The sequence below is a fragment of the Pinus tabuliformis genome, chromosome 8, assembly GCF_031772625.1.
Source record: "Pinus tabuliformis cultivar Carrire ecotype Pingquan chromosome 8, CPIR1, whole genome shotgun sequence".
Lineage (NCBI taxonomy): Eukaryota > Viridiplantae > Streptophyta > Pinopsida > Pinales > Pinaceae > Pinus > Pinus tabuliformis.
Window position 1 is genome coordinate 558,108,953 of NC_142294.1, and position 15,303 is coordinate 558,124,255.

The 15,303-nt window shown below is 36.9% G+C and overlaps 1 protein-coding gene across 1 annotated transcript; it reads right to left on the reverse strand.

The window, feature by feature from the left end:
- Window positions 1-12,953: 12,953 nt before the first annotated feature.
- LOC149236682 (E3 ubiquitin-protein ligase RZF1-like) lies at window positions 12,954-14,097 on the reverse strand. Its single transcript, XM_089461601.1, has one exon. It carries the CDS (start codon window positions 14,068-14,070, stop codon window positions 12,955-12,957), a length of 1,116 nt encoding a protein of 371 aa, XP_089317727.1. The 5' UTR covers window positions 14,071-14,097; the 3' UTR covers window position 12,954.
- Between the last annotated feature and the right edge of the window lie 1,206 nt (window positions 14,098-15,303).

A 15,303-nucleotide genomic window follows, 5' to 3' on the forward strand; every position in this document is an offset into this window, starting at 1 on the left:
TGAACATCTTCTTAAAGACAAAATGACTCTCAACTCATTCATTCAACTGAATTCTAGAAAATATCATCATCAGAAGTGTATTGCAGGGAATGGTACATGTGAGTCTAATTAGAGACTTCTTTCAGATGGTATGTTTATTTTCAGTTTTAGGGGTGCAAGTCAGTATTGGGGAAAGTCAATGTTACATTTCTTTGGTGTTACATCATCATTTCATGCCTTAAAAAGTAATGAAGCCTCTTTTCAAGTGGAGAGGAAGTCTATAATTTTTCATGACAAAGCATTTTCGAAAGTAGATCTAAAGTTTCCTTATCATGATTTGAAAACTAATGCATTAAGTGAAAGTGTTAGTCAATGGAGATATCAGTTAATAGACGAAGAAATAGTGATTCAAGTAAATCAACAATTATAGTTCAGATACTTTCAAAGTCAAACTAAGCTGCAGCAGTCTTTACATCACAACTGGATGAGTTCTGTGCAACAAGTTCACTTAGTAATTAGTCAACAGGAAAGTAAATCAAGTCAAGTAATTGATATGAAGTCAAAATCAAAGGAGTCTTTGAATATTTCAGTTATTCCGAAAAGTAGATTGTTAATACCCATTAGATGTATTGAACAAAGTTCTACAAATACTGTTTTCAAAGATGTTTTTGAATCACTAACTCATGATTCTTTGTGGAAAGAATTCAATTTCCATGTTGATAACAGGTTGTTTTCCCATCGTCGCAAGTTGTTCATACTGTGGATGGAAGAAATTGGTCACCGACTCAAAAGGTATCATGGTCAGCATCATCAGGGTCATCACTTGTATGTGATTGATGGAATGTATTGGTACATCGTCAGGTCAAGGTGGAAAGAGAGGGAGTTCTACCCTCATTGACTATTTCTTTAGTCAAATTTTTGTGGCCCAAAAGCTTCCAAGTGGAGAGGAATGATCCAGGAAGATTCGTTGATTCAAATTGTACAGGTGTTAAAGTGTCGTTTAGTGTCATTGTCACTTCAGTTTAGCTTCGACAGGTTGACAGTGTTGGTTGTGGATCAGGTTGTTCAGGTAATGTTATGGTTTCATGGCATTCAGTTGATATGGGTTTAGTGCTTGGCTGTCGACTTGAGTTCATTGACAGATCCGCCAAGATTGGTCGATGACATGTGTTTTGTCATTCGACTTGTAGAGTTAGTGTTGACATTGTTGTTGTCATGGTAAGAGATCAATATCGTCATTTGTCGATGATAGACATGTGGTTTTATGTCACATTGTGATGAAAGATTGTAAAAGGGTTTTTTAAATTCTAGGCCTAAACCCTAACCCTACATCTAAGTCCTAATGACTAAAACCTAGACTAAAACCATGTATTAAATCAAATCCTATACCTAAACCATAGCCTAGAAACTATGAATTAAAAAGATACATTACAACATTCAAAACTATGCTATATTACCCCCTTGGGCCTTTGCAAAACATAAAACATAACAAAACATTACAAATAACCATATGACAGGTCCCTAATCACAGCGGTTAGCTACATCGGGACCATGTCATGTGAATGGATAAAGCTACAGTGTGTAAGCCTTGGAGATAAAAACTATCTTGACCACAACGCTAACCGCTGGCCTCTAACCACATAGGTGAAAGCCGCAGCGTGTAGCATGTGAGTAGTTGGGAGTCAAACGTCAACCAGATGGAGTTTATCATAACCGTAGAGCGGAACCACCGACGCGCTAACCGCGGGATTTGTCCAGCGCTCACATCAGCTATCCAACCTGCTCGATTAATGTTGACAGCTAGCGGTTTCGCGGTTAATCCAAAGTTATTTTGGGTTTTATATTGTTTATTTGCTTTCAAATAATTCGAGGACCATGGCATAATGAACCAAGGTGGCAAAACATAACCAAAAACACTAATTCTACCCCAAAAGTTAACTCATACACCTCAAAAGTAGTCAAGGAGGTTTCCATGTACTTGCAGGCCTATAAAAGGCAGTTTTGCTCATTGAAGAATAGATTGGTGGTTTTGGGTTTTTGTATGGAGATTCTGGAGGTTAGAGGCTGATTTTGTTTTTAGGGTTTTAGGAGCATCAAGAATCAGAATTGGAAACCCTAAGTGGCATTGGAAAGCTAGTTGAGAGAACTATATAATGAAAGAGGTTATAATTTCCTATGTGCAAGTTCATTATGTCTCAATCACTGTGTAATCGACTCCTTTTTTCTCATTCCTAATAAAAACGTTCACCCATCTTGAAAGCAGACCCGGAGACGTAGTCCATCAGAGTCGAACTCTGTCATCAATTTGTTGTTTGGTATAACCGTGTTTTTACTATTTTCACTTTTGTTTTGCATTGATTTCATGTTTAATCAGTTTCCATAAAGTGTTATGCTCAAGCATTTTGCCTTTATTTTTGTGCTTTCAGTTAACATTCAACTCAATAATGGCTAATCAATTCTACATTAGTATTTAGTATATGGTCATTTTAGATTAAAGAGACTAGGGCATCATAGTCACCTGCATAACATCTTGCATGGAGCAAACGAGGGTTTGAGTTTGTTCTACTCCATAGTTGCACAATCACAGTTAAAGTCGCTCACTTGTAGTGCCTCAGAGAGTGACTGGGAGGTCACAGTCACTTGCATAATTTCTCGATGAGTGTGACCATGGTTCTAAGCTAGGATTTTGTAATGGACTACAGTTGATCACACATATCTGAAGGCTTAAAAGATTCTCTCTTTTGTACAGTATTTGTGGAAGTTTGTCTCTGATTTGTATTGGGCTCTTTGTACTCTCTGCTGAAACATTTTATGGTAATCTAATAAGAATAATATTTGTAAGGGTTTTCCACTTAGTGGGGTTCATCCTTTGTCTTTGATCAATCTTGTGTCTCTTATGGTTTTCCTATTGTATCCTTTATACTTCCATATATTTTCTTATCTTCAGTTATTGCTTATGATTGTAAACATTGCGAATGATTAGATGCATTTCTTAAGGAAGATTTGAACAGGGCTAATGTAATTGAAACAACATAGAAAAATCTAAAAAATTAACATTGTATTAGAGCTAATGTGAAGGGAAATCCCAAAAGGAGACAAGCATTAAAGGCGTCTTCCTTGGAAAGTTGATGGATCTTATCTAGTCAAAGTCAATATGTCTTTCTCTACCTTCAAGGAGCATGAACGATTGGGTGATGCATCAAAATTTGTTCCATGGAAAGGCAGGCTAGAGATCATAGCTGACAATAATGATTTGTTTGAGTACTTTCAAGGAAGAATGCTCAAGCCTCCAGAGAATGCTTTCGCTTCCCTAAAAAATAGGTACAAGAACGGTGAGTCCAAAGAAAATTAAATTATAATTGATGGTTTAAAAGATCATTTAATTGCATATGTTGGGAGTTTAGGCAAGTCTAAAGACCTATATGATAAGATAGTTGTAATGTATGAAATCGACAATCTGAGTGAGATCATCACTTTGAAATATCAACTCAAAGTCACGAAGATGAACAAAGGAGAAGTTATACAATCCTATTTCATGAGGATATCTCATCTTAGAGATCAATTGCAAAGAGTTGGAGAAAATGTGTCTAATAGGGAATTATAGATTGTAACCCTTAGACGTCTCCCTCCCATTTGGAAAAACATCAATACCATGATAAGAAATAACAATGTCCTTCCGTCATTTGATGAAATTGTTGGAAATCTTACTCAAGAATAATCAAGGATGATAGCAAGAAGAAGAATTCAAAAGCATGAAGAGAGAGAGCCTACTACATATGTGACTCATGAAAAAAATAAGAAGAAAGTAAAAAGAGGTCCATCAAGGAATCCTCCTTCTGAAAATGCAAAAGGAAGGAATGATAGATCATCATCTCATATTGAATGATATAATTTTCAAAAGAGGGGTTATTATGCTCGATATTGTCTTGAGAAGAGAAAAGGACCATGTTACAACTCAATAAGAAACAACAACAAATATAATAATCAAAGAAGGAAAGATAATTGAAGAATAACCGCAACAGAAAATATGAAAGAAGAAGAAGAGATACCTCAAGCGACTCTAAAGAAGATCATCCTCCTCAAAAGAAGTCAAGGTTTCCTGGGTATGAAAGTAATGATGCAAATAAATATGAATACATTCTTATTCCTTCTCTTACTAGTTCTTCTCTTCCAAATTCTTGGGATAGTTGGTTGGTTGATAGTGGGGCAACTCCTCATTTCTCTGGATATAAGGAAGTCCCCTCTAATCTAGTAGAGAAGGAGACTAAGCTGAAGATTATTCTTAGAGACAACTCCACTCATCTCATGAAAGGTTTTGGGTCCGTCAAAATTTCATCTGAATTTCGGGGAATCAATTTTGCTGCATGATGTTATGTATGTGTCAGGATTAATGAAGAATTTGGTATCTATATCCGCATTAGAAGATAAAGGGATGAGGGTCGCCTACATTAAGGTAAATTTATGACTTGGTCTGCTAGTTCACCTATGAGAGATGCATTCACATCAGGATCAAGATTTGAATTACTCTATAGGGTCACTGGAACGCCACTTTTAGCATTGGTTCATAATAACAATCATTTGAGTGAGTTGTGGCATTGAAGAATGGCTCATGTACATTATGATGCTCTTCCGAAATTGAAGAAATTGGTCTCGAGTATTCCCGATGTTCAAGCCTATCATGATGGATTATGTCTAGGTTGTGCGAGTGGAAAGAAAACAAGGGGACAATTCCCCTCTAGTGAGAACAAGTCAAATTACATCCTCCATCTGATTCATTCTAATATATGTGGTCTGATGCCTATGCATTCTATTGGTGGTCATCTCTGGTCATCTCTACTACATCACCTCCATTGATAACTTTTCAAGAAATACATGGATATACTATTTGAAGCACAAGGATGAAGCCTTTGAAATATTACTGGAATTCCAAGCTTTGATTGAAAATCAAATAGGGAATAAAATAAAAGTATTCAGGTCTGCCAATGGTCGGGAATACATTTCAAATGAGTTCATAACATTTTGTAAGAAAGAAGGAAAGAATTGTTCCATATACACCTGAACAAAATGGATTAGCATAAAGGAGGAAAGGGTCTATATTAGAAGTTCCATGTGCCATGCTTCATGATCAAAAGGTGCCAAAGTTCCTATGGAGAGAAGCCACACTTGTTGTTGTATATGTTAAAAAAAAGGTACCTCATCAAGATTTGGAAAAAAAAACCCAAATAAGTGTTCATATGTGTCAAGCCCAACATTCACCATCTTTGTATCACTAGATGCCCTGTATATTTTCATGCGTCAAAGGAAAAAAGGAACAAGTTGGAAGCTACAAGAAGAAAGGGTACATTTTTTTTGTTATTTTGAAAATCATAAAGCATATAGAATATATATTCCTAGTCAAAGGAAGGTTGAAATGCGTAGGGATGTAACATTCGATGAATATGCTGCTCTTGGAAAAGAAAGAGACCTTCCTCAACCTCCTCCCCGTAAGAAGGAGAATGATGACAGGGATATTCTAGATGGTCCTTCCAAGCCCAAGTTTGAGACTGATATTGTTGATGATCCCATGTAGTATATGGACCCCTTAAATCCTCCTCCATGTGATTCCCCTTCTAGGAAGAAACCACTTTGTTTTCATGACAATGTACAGTATTCTGAGAGACATATTCTCATTCAAAGATCATTTAGAGAGAGGAAGAAAACATACAGGTACTAGGGATATATGGCAGCCATGAGCACCATGATTCAAGCCAAACCTTCCACATTTGAAGAAGCCATTAAAGAACAAGTTTGGAAGGATGCTATGGCCGAGGAAGATGAATATATCAAGAAAAATGATGTATGGGATGTTGTGCCTAGACCAAAGGGAAAATTTGTAGTGACTTAAAAATGGCTATTCAAGATCAAGCATGGAGTTGATGGTAGCATTGAGAAATATAAAGCAAGGTTCGTGGCTCAAGGATTCTCACATAATGAGGGAGAAGAATACGATGATATATTTTCACACGTGACTTGATACACAACCATCTGTTCAATAGTAGCCCTTGCCTCAATTCAAGGGTGGACTCTTTATCAGATGGATGTAAATACCACATTCCTTCATGGTAAATTATAGGAAGAAGTGCATGTTAAGAAAACATAGGTATTTGAAGTGGAGGATCGAAGAACGCAAGTTTGCAGGTTGAAGAAGGCATTGTATGGTTTGAAGAAATTCCCTAGAGCTTGGTACGCCCACATACAAAATTATTTGATGAAAATGGGATTCACAAGGAGAAATTTTGATCCCAATCTCTACTTAATGGTAGTCCAAGGTATGCCATTGATTTTGGTTTTTTATGTTGACAATTATTCTTGACAGGTAGTGAACCTATGATGATCGAGTGTAAGAGGGAGATAGCCTTTGAATTTGAGATGAAGGACCTTAGCACTACTTCCTAGGCCTTGAGGTGTGGAAAATCCCTGGTAATATTTTCCTTTCATAAAGAAAATATGTTGTGAAGCTGTTGGAAAGATTTGGAATGAAACAATACAAATCCATGGCTACATCGATCGAAATGAACTTCAAGAAGTTATCTTGAGAAGTTGCAGGACCCGATTTATCAAATCCATCTGAGTATAGACAATTGATTGGGGATCTGATGTTCCTTTTGAATAGCTATCCACACATATGCTACGCAGTGAACACGTTGAGTCAATTTGTGATCGAGCCTCTCCATGCACATTGGATTGTTGCGAAACATATATTGAGATATTTTCATGGGATGATCACACATGGTTTGAGATATTCTACCGTAGATGTTTAACTTGATGGATACATTGATGCTGATTGGGCAGGAAATTTTACTAACAAAAATAATACATATGGATGTTTTTTAGTCTTGGATCTTCCATGATATACTGGATGAGTAAGAAACATAAGTCTCTAGCATTGAGTACCGCCAAGATAGAATATATTATCGCTAGCATGGATAGATCTAAAGCAATTTGGTTGAGGAATCTCTTTGGAGAGCTATTTGAGAAGGTCCTAGACACTACGGTGATATATTGCAACAACAAGAATGGGATCTGTCTGGTAGAGAACTGCATGTTTCATAACAAGTCCAAGCACATAGAGATTTGATATCTCTTCATTCGAGACATGGTGTATAGAGGGGTTGTTAGACTCAATCACATATCGAAAAATGATCAGATTGAAAGTATTCTCACCAAATATTTACCGAAATGGAAGTTATTGGTCTGCAGAGAGCATCTTGGATAGATGGATGTGCCCTCCTGATAAGGGGTTCCGTTGATCGAGGACACTGAGCCAACTCTTCCCCCCTCATTGAGATCTGAGGGTGAGGAATTGAGATAGAGGGATCCTGGGGTTGAGAGATCTCACGACAATAGGGGATCACCCCTATCTGTTACCCACAAGGTTGAGATGTTGCACCCCTATCTACATAAGGTTGGAGATGTTGCTCCCCTATTTGGTCTATGTACACTATACCCTTGTTGACATCATACCCACAAGTCTAGATTGTTGGGAATAATGCTCCTTGTTTGGCTCACGGGTTGAGAGTGTACTTGGTGTTTACAACCCAAGGTGATTATGATGTAAGTGTTCTACCACATGACTACTTAGAGCTATAAATGGGAAGATCAATAGGCAATAGAATTGGGTTGAAATTTTCTCCCCTTTATGGTTATGAGTTGAGAATAAGCCCCTTGATGTGATTCCAGGGTTAAGATGTGCTCCCCTGTGTCTGTGTTTGATATCCTATTTCTCGATATGGGGTTGAGATATATGACTCCCCCATAAGATAGAAGGTGGAAGCCAATGCTCCCCTATTCTTCTTCTTTCAGATTTGAGAATGTTTCAGCAGATAGAGTTGAGAAGAGACAGTCACGACATTACAACATCATGACAAGATTATGTGATGATCAACGTACATATATTGGTAGGTAATTCTTTCTAGAGTAGAGGGAGTGTTAACTTATGAAACTAGGGTCAAATCAAACCTTAGATAGATAAAATTATAGAGATGATGATTGCATTGAATTAATATTTTCGAGAGGACCAAAATCGTCCTAAATATCACCTCATTTGGACAAGAGGAAGTTGGTGTTTGAATTTATGAACCCACTCATGTATATTGGATTAGGTTGGCCCTACACATATTGGTCAAGTTGACCTCACCATCAAATGGGCCCTCATGGAAGGCTATAAATAGAAGAGACCTCAAGGTCATTTGAAAATCATAATCAAGCACCTTCTTCTCTACTCGTCTATTTGTTTGGCTCGCATAGGTTTGCCAAAAGAAGTTCCCTCAGGGGCCAAAGTTTCTGGTCTAAGGCTCGCACATGTCTAGGGTTTATATTTTATGGTTGCACACATAAATATGGATAGATTTGGCTACAATCACTCTCTCACCATGTTTCAGAGTGCGACTGGGAAGGCATACTCACTTGCACATCCTCATGAAGTGTGCGAGTGAGGTTCAAGATCATATCTGGGTAGATATGACCATAGTCGCATGTGCACAATAGCTAACGGGGTGACTAGGCATCATAGTCACTCGCAGCAAAACTTTAAGGGAGTGATTGAGGGTCTGAGGTAGATCTAGCTTGATTTGTCCATAGTCGCACATATACAATGCTTCAACAAGTGACTAAGACATCATAGTCGCCTGCATAACATCTTGCAGGGAGTGACTGGGGGTTTGAATATGTTCTATTCCATAGATGCACAATCACATTCAAAGTCACTCACTCGCAGTGCCTCAGAGAGAGACTGAGAGGTCATAGTCGCTTGCAGAATTTCTTTATGAGTGAGATAAGGGTTCTAAGCTAGAGTTTGATAGTTGACTGTCGCTGACCACAAATGTCTAAAGTGTGAAAGGATTCTGTCTATTGTATAGTATTTCTAGAAGTTTGTCTCTGCTTTGTATTTGGTAAATATCTCTTGAAAGATTATGTATTGGGCTCATTGTACTCTTTGCTAAAGCAATTTATGACAATCTAATAAGAAGAATATTTGAAAGGGTTTGTCCCCTAGTGGGGTTTTTCCCTAGTCTTTGACCAATCTGGTGTCTCTTATGGTTGTGCTATTGTCTCCTTTATCAATGCATATATTTTTCTATCTTAATTTACTGCTTATGATTGGAAACATTGTTAATGATTAGATGCATTTCTTAATGGAGATTTGAATTGGGCTAAAAATTGAAATAGTATAGAATAATCTGAAAAATTAATAGGGCATTGTTTCTTAACTCTCCACATACACCCCCTTTTTACCTCTCTAATTCTCATAGGCTACAATGATTAAATTAAAACTTAGAAACAATAACCAACTTGGTTTAGACCCCAAAATCATGCAAATTTTCTCCTATAATAATGTTAAGATCTTCCCCTACATTCTCTCATGCAGATTCTCTCTCAACTAATTATCGATCTTCTTGATTATGACTCGCTCTCTCTATATCTCATTAATCAACTAAGAAAATGGATTTAATAACATCGAGTGATTAAATTCTTAAACAAATTTTTAAATGCCTCTCTTGCACTTGTTTCCATAAGCTTGATGACTTGGAGGTGAGGATGATCCTGCATCAGGCTTCAAAGACATCCAGCCCTCTTTATGAAGAGTCATTGGAGAAAAATGATTGATTTTGGTCTTTATAATCTCATTACTAAGGAAAAGTATCTTAAAAAGAAGTTTGTCATTGACTAACTAGGATTCTATGTCAAGCATGTATATATTTCTCACTCTAACACCTAGAGAGGCCTTATGGCATCCGTCCATTAGCTTTTGAGCTAGATTTCCTAGAAGGGGGATAAGGGTAGTCGTATTATCCTTACAAATGATCCAGTCATAAGAGACAATGAATTTTATAAATTCTCTTAAATTGATTTCCCTTTTAAATGCATAAAGTTTGTGTAAGTTGAGCTATGTTAAGATATCTTGCTCATATATAACCCCCTCTAGATGCTAGAAAAACTCAAATGATTTGGGTATACAAGTGAAATTGGTAGCTGAATGGGACCTCCTCTAATGGGACTTGAAGGGGCATATATTATGATAGGATCCTATTAAATGAAGAAAATGACTCCATAGTCTAGAGTTGAAATACCTCTTTAGGCCAGTTTAATACAAGACAAGACTATAAATCAACTTCCTATTCCTCACAAAATCATAGAGATACTGTGTGCTATAGAAAACTACGAAAGTGGGACCTGTCACAAAAATTTAGATGTTTTTGTTGGCTCACAATAGGTAATCGTATTCTCACATGGGATAATAAATAAGAAATGATACTCGTTGGCATAGATTGGAGTAGATTTTTGTTGTCTTCGTAATGCTGACCCAAATTATGTGGACCATCTCTTTATACATTACACTTTTGCTAAGGATGTCTAGAAAGATGTCTTAAGTCTTCAAGACATTGAATCTTCCTATTGCTTTGAATCCTAACTTTGTTAGTGGCATTTAAATATAGGAAGATATAAAACCTCACCAATCATTATAGTGTGGAGTATTTAGAAAACAATAAATAAAACCATTTTTGAAGATCTATCCTACAAACCTAAGCAACTATTTTACAAGAATGTAGACTTCTTTAAGGAATTTTTGAGACTACCAAACTCCAAGTTTGTAGAAATATAAGTTATCTTATGATATCTAAGTTTTTCGTCCAAGTTTGTAGAAATATAAGTTATCTTATGATATGTAAGTTTTTCTCTATTAGGTTTTTTTATGATGCATTTCAAGCATGATTATTTGGTGAGCGTGCCTTTATCAAACTTAAAGGATTCATTCGTTTGCACTTTTCTGAATATAGGACTAGAAGCAAACACTAAGCAAAAATCATTGCTTGTTGGGCACTTGGGTTGTTTGCAACTTACAAAAGGATAGTTTATTTACATGTTTGGGATGATTAAAAAAATATAATTGATTTGTTGTAACCCTCCTCAGATTTATATTTATTAAATTTATCTCATTTTTCAGTGTATTCAGAGGGAAGGGAACTATCACGCAGATTCCTTATAAAAAAATGGCAATTTCTTGGAAAAAATGCTTCATTTATTTTGAAAAATCCGAGGGCACCCACGCAGATTCCTTATAAAAAATGGCAATTTCTTGGCAAAAATGCTTCATTTATTTTGAAAAATCCCAGGGCACCCACTTTGTGAGGAAGGGGAACACTTTTGCCTATCTCAAATTTATAGTAATCCATTGATAGCTTTTCTTTCACTTAAAAACTCATGTTTAAACACTTATTGTAATTGGTGTATTGTACTGTGCTTTATTGGCATGTTGTGGGTACACTCTGAAACAATTTTTTTTATTTGTTTAGTTAGATTTAATATGCAGATTATTACTGCATATTAAGTATTAAACACTCCAAAGATTTATTTGCTAATTTTTTATGCTATAAGCTTATTTAGAAAATACATTATAACATTATTGGTAATTGGCTTGAAGTTTTGGATGGGATTGGTGCAGTGCAACTACAATCCTTTTGGTGGAGCTCCACTTCTATGGTATAGAATTTGTATGCAACTTTTGTCCTCTTAATGAATATAAAAATACAAAATCTGCTCTGAGAGAAGAACTTTCAAAGGAACACATTGGAAATGAGGACCTACTAAATTCATTAAATGAGTTGAGAAAAGTACATCTTGTATTCATTAAATGGCTTGTGAAAATTGGTGCGCAGCCAGAGGTTCTCTATACGATTAAACATAGTTAAATGGCTTGTGAAAATTGGTGCGTTTAGAGGTTTTTTATAAGAATAAACATGGATTTCCAAAGACGGTAGTCTTGAGTTCTTTAGTTGCTATCATGTCACATGGTGACGGTAAGCGTCTATTAAATGAGTAGAAAATGTAACGACGGCTATTGCTAAGCAGGAAACTAACGTTGCAAATGCAGTTTTCTGCTATGTAATACAACGAATATGAACAGTAGCTTTCCTCAGTAGCCTTTTCCTCTTTCCTTCAACTGTTCATCTCTACTCCAACTGTTTGTTCCTTCAACTGATAGTCGCTTCTCCTTCAAATGTTCGGCTTCTAACATTGGGACAATGCACTTGTTCCAGATCGTCCTAAGGTCGGCTGCAAGAAATGCTTCAATAATTTCGTGATTGATTGATATGGGAGTGGCCAAAGTTGGGTGATTTGATACAGCAAGGCAGCTTTGGAGATGTGAAATTGAAACGGTTAGCTAGAAATGGAGAAATTTAAATTGCAAAACACATTTTTAAAAGATCTGGTCCCATCCCACCGAACCGCACCCCACACTTCTGATGGTCCAATCCCAGACAAAACCATATAAACCTGAGAACTTCTCATGGCGTGATTTCTTCCATTGAAACAAAAAGAACAGATCTCTCAAAGGAAGTGTATGCAATGCACGTGAAAGTGAAACTTATGCCAAAGGTACGTCGCTATCCCAATGCGGTCGACCTCTGAAACGTGGCGAAATATTCTAATTAGGTTATGGAAAATGCTGTAATTTCACTCTGCTGCGTTTTGCTGGTTTTTGTTTCCTCCTCGAGTTTTTGTTTCCTCGAATGTGACGATATAACTTTTTGCATTTTTTTAATGTGTAAATAAATTTACCATCATACAAAAATATTTAGATCATACATTAAAAACTATATGTATATTATTCCTTCAAAAATATACAAATATAAAATTCAATTATACATTAAAATTTGTTTCTCTCCTAATTCGAAAAAAGAACACAATCATATTGCTCATTTATTTAATCATGCTTAATTCAAACTTTTCCCAGAAGGAACGTCTATGCACGTAAAAATAAAAGGTATACTAAATCCGACATGATCAACCATTCCAGTAGCCAAAGTTCAAAGAATGTGTAAATTATAATACGAAGCACTGAAAGAGAATAACCATGAAGTGCGGAAAACGATGAGCATTTATTCTTTCGTCTTCATTTGCACATAACATTTAACATTTGCCCAGGCGCGAACCCTAGAACCCTTGGTAGAACCAGAGTCTACTTAATACATATATACAGAAGGTTATTGCAAAATAAATTTTGATACCATTTACAACGTCCAGACGCCTCCGATATTCATCAGTTGAATTGGAATTGGAATGCGAACCATTCGCATTTCGAGCGCATCGTGGCCGCCGAGAATTCACAGAAAACAACGGAAAAGGGCAAATATAAGGAAATAGATTGGTCCTCCGTTCATTTTCTCCGTTGTTCGGAGTTCTTGCAGCACCATTGTTATCGCCGGTCTCTGAATTATTATTATCATCAGCAGCATTGGTAGTCCTTCCACCTGCAACATAAACAGGCCTGCTTTCACCAGTGGGATCAATCCTGATAGAAAACACCGTGGCATTCTGAGATCCTCGCAGAATAGTTCGGCTTCCGGGGTCAGAAGTCGCCCGGGGACATAAAGCATCATTGCTGGGTCTGTAAGAGGATCCATCCTCTGCCCTCTCTGAAACCTCCATTGGCCATCCCTGGCGGCAGATAGGGCACGAATTGTGCTGCGCCAGCCAGGGAACAATACAATCGGAATGATAAATGTGACAGCAGGGCATCTCCCTAGCTTCGCCGCCTATTTCGAACCTTTCCTGGCAGACAGGACACTGTGAATGGTTAGCCAGATGCCTGGAATTGATCTTAATTGTCGGCATCGCGTTCACAGATGCTGTTGGGGCAGGGGGAGGTCCGGACCTATCGTTCTCAGACAGCTGCTGGATCAACTGCTCCAAACCGGAGCCCATCAAATAATCTCCACTGTTTGCAGACAATAGCCTGGGATGGGTTTCTCTATCATTACCAACAATATATTGCATCGCGCCATTCTGCACAGCTGTGTGCTGTCTGAACATCCTGCCATACACCTGATTGGAGGCTTCCTGGATTTCGCTTTCATTGGGAGGGTTTGAACGGGCCGCCATGATTTCATCGTGTACGGGGTTTGTAGTTGGAAAGATCGGAACGGGGTCCCTCATTTCTTCTATAAACTCCTGGCCGCAGGTGGGGCAAAGCAAGGAATCTCTTGCGGATAGCCCGAAGAATCCATTGCAGGCATGGCACCAGTAGGCAGAAACATCTCTGGAATTCATCTCGAAAAATTTCTGACAACACAAAAGGCCCACTTACGAAAGCTCACCTCTGCTGTTAGTCAGAGCTTGAAACACCAATTATATCGATAATGCCGCAGTTGAAATGACGGTTGCAACTCTAAAGAGACTTGTAAAATAGCGGTGGAAACCGTGGGAGACTTAAAAGAGAATGTAGAAGTCGAAAATTTGAACATCACGACAGCTTGATCGTGATCCGGTGAAGTATTTCCATGACGACAAAAAACAATTAAAATCTTATTCCTTGCTTTTTCTTTAGTTTTCGTTTTTGTTTGAAAAGGTCGCGCGAATTGTCGACAATCTCTCATCCTTTTCCCTGCCGAAGGGCCCTCTCTCGAAAGTGAAAACGAAGGTGACTTCTATGTAGGTATGAGTAGTTATCTGAGATATTTTCTATCAATTGTGATGTGACAGGGTCGAAGAGTAGGAGTAGAGTAGAATGTTAGTTTTTTTAAGTCAATAATTTATAATATGTTTGGTTTACTGGTGGTTTGTTATTAGGTGTTATAGTGATAAATTCTTTGATCTTTGTTATTGTGTGTTATAGTATTATACTGATAGACTCTTTGATCTTGGGCTCCCGAGCTTAAATTATTCCAATCATTTATCTATGCATCATAATAAAATTATTCCAAGCTTAAAATTCCTACCCTCCTTTTTGACAATGAGCTTAATGCAACTCATTCCATTTTATCTGAGTTTTGCAAGTTAATCAGAATTCTATAACTTTACTTTTGTTTGATGCCTTTGAATCTTAAACAGTGAACATCCTTCTTTACTGTCAGCGAAATCTATCCCTGAAATCTTACATCAAAATTAATATAAACAAAATAATATTCAATACAAATTATTACTTGATTATCATCCTAAAACTATTTCTGATGGATATTTCTTAATTTTTTATAAATTTAATGTAACAATTTAATTGTAAAAAGATGAAACATTGATTGAAAGTATTCAACTCAATTTGAACAATTTTATTTTTGCTTTGCTGGATTTTAACCGAAGAATTGTGGAGGAATCAAAATGAAAACGAATACGTAGAAGATCATAGTTAAGTAAAGAGTTTAGTATATGAAATGGGAGTAAGGTATTTGGTGAATATATGGAATACGTCGGTGAACATATAATTGTGAGATCATAGTTACGTAATACATTGGTCATCCTATATTCCTTCCATGGAGCTTTTGATTGGTTTAGCTACTGAATGAATCA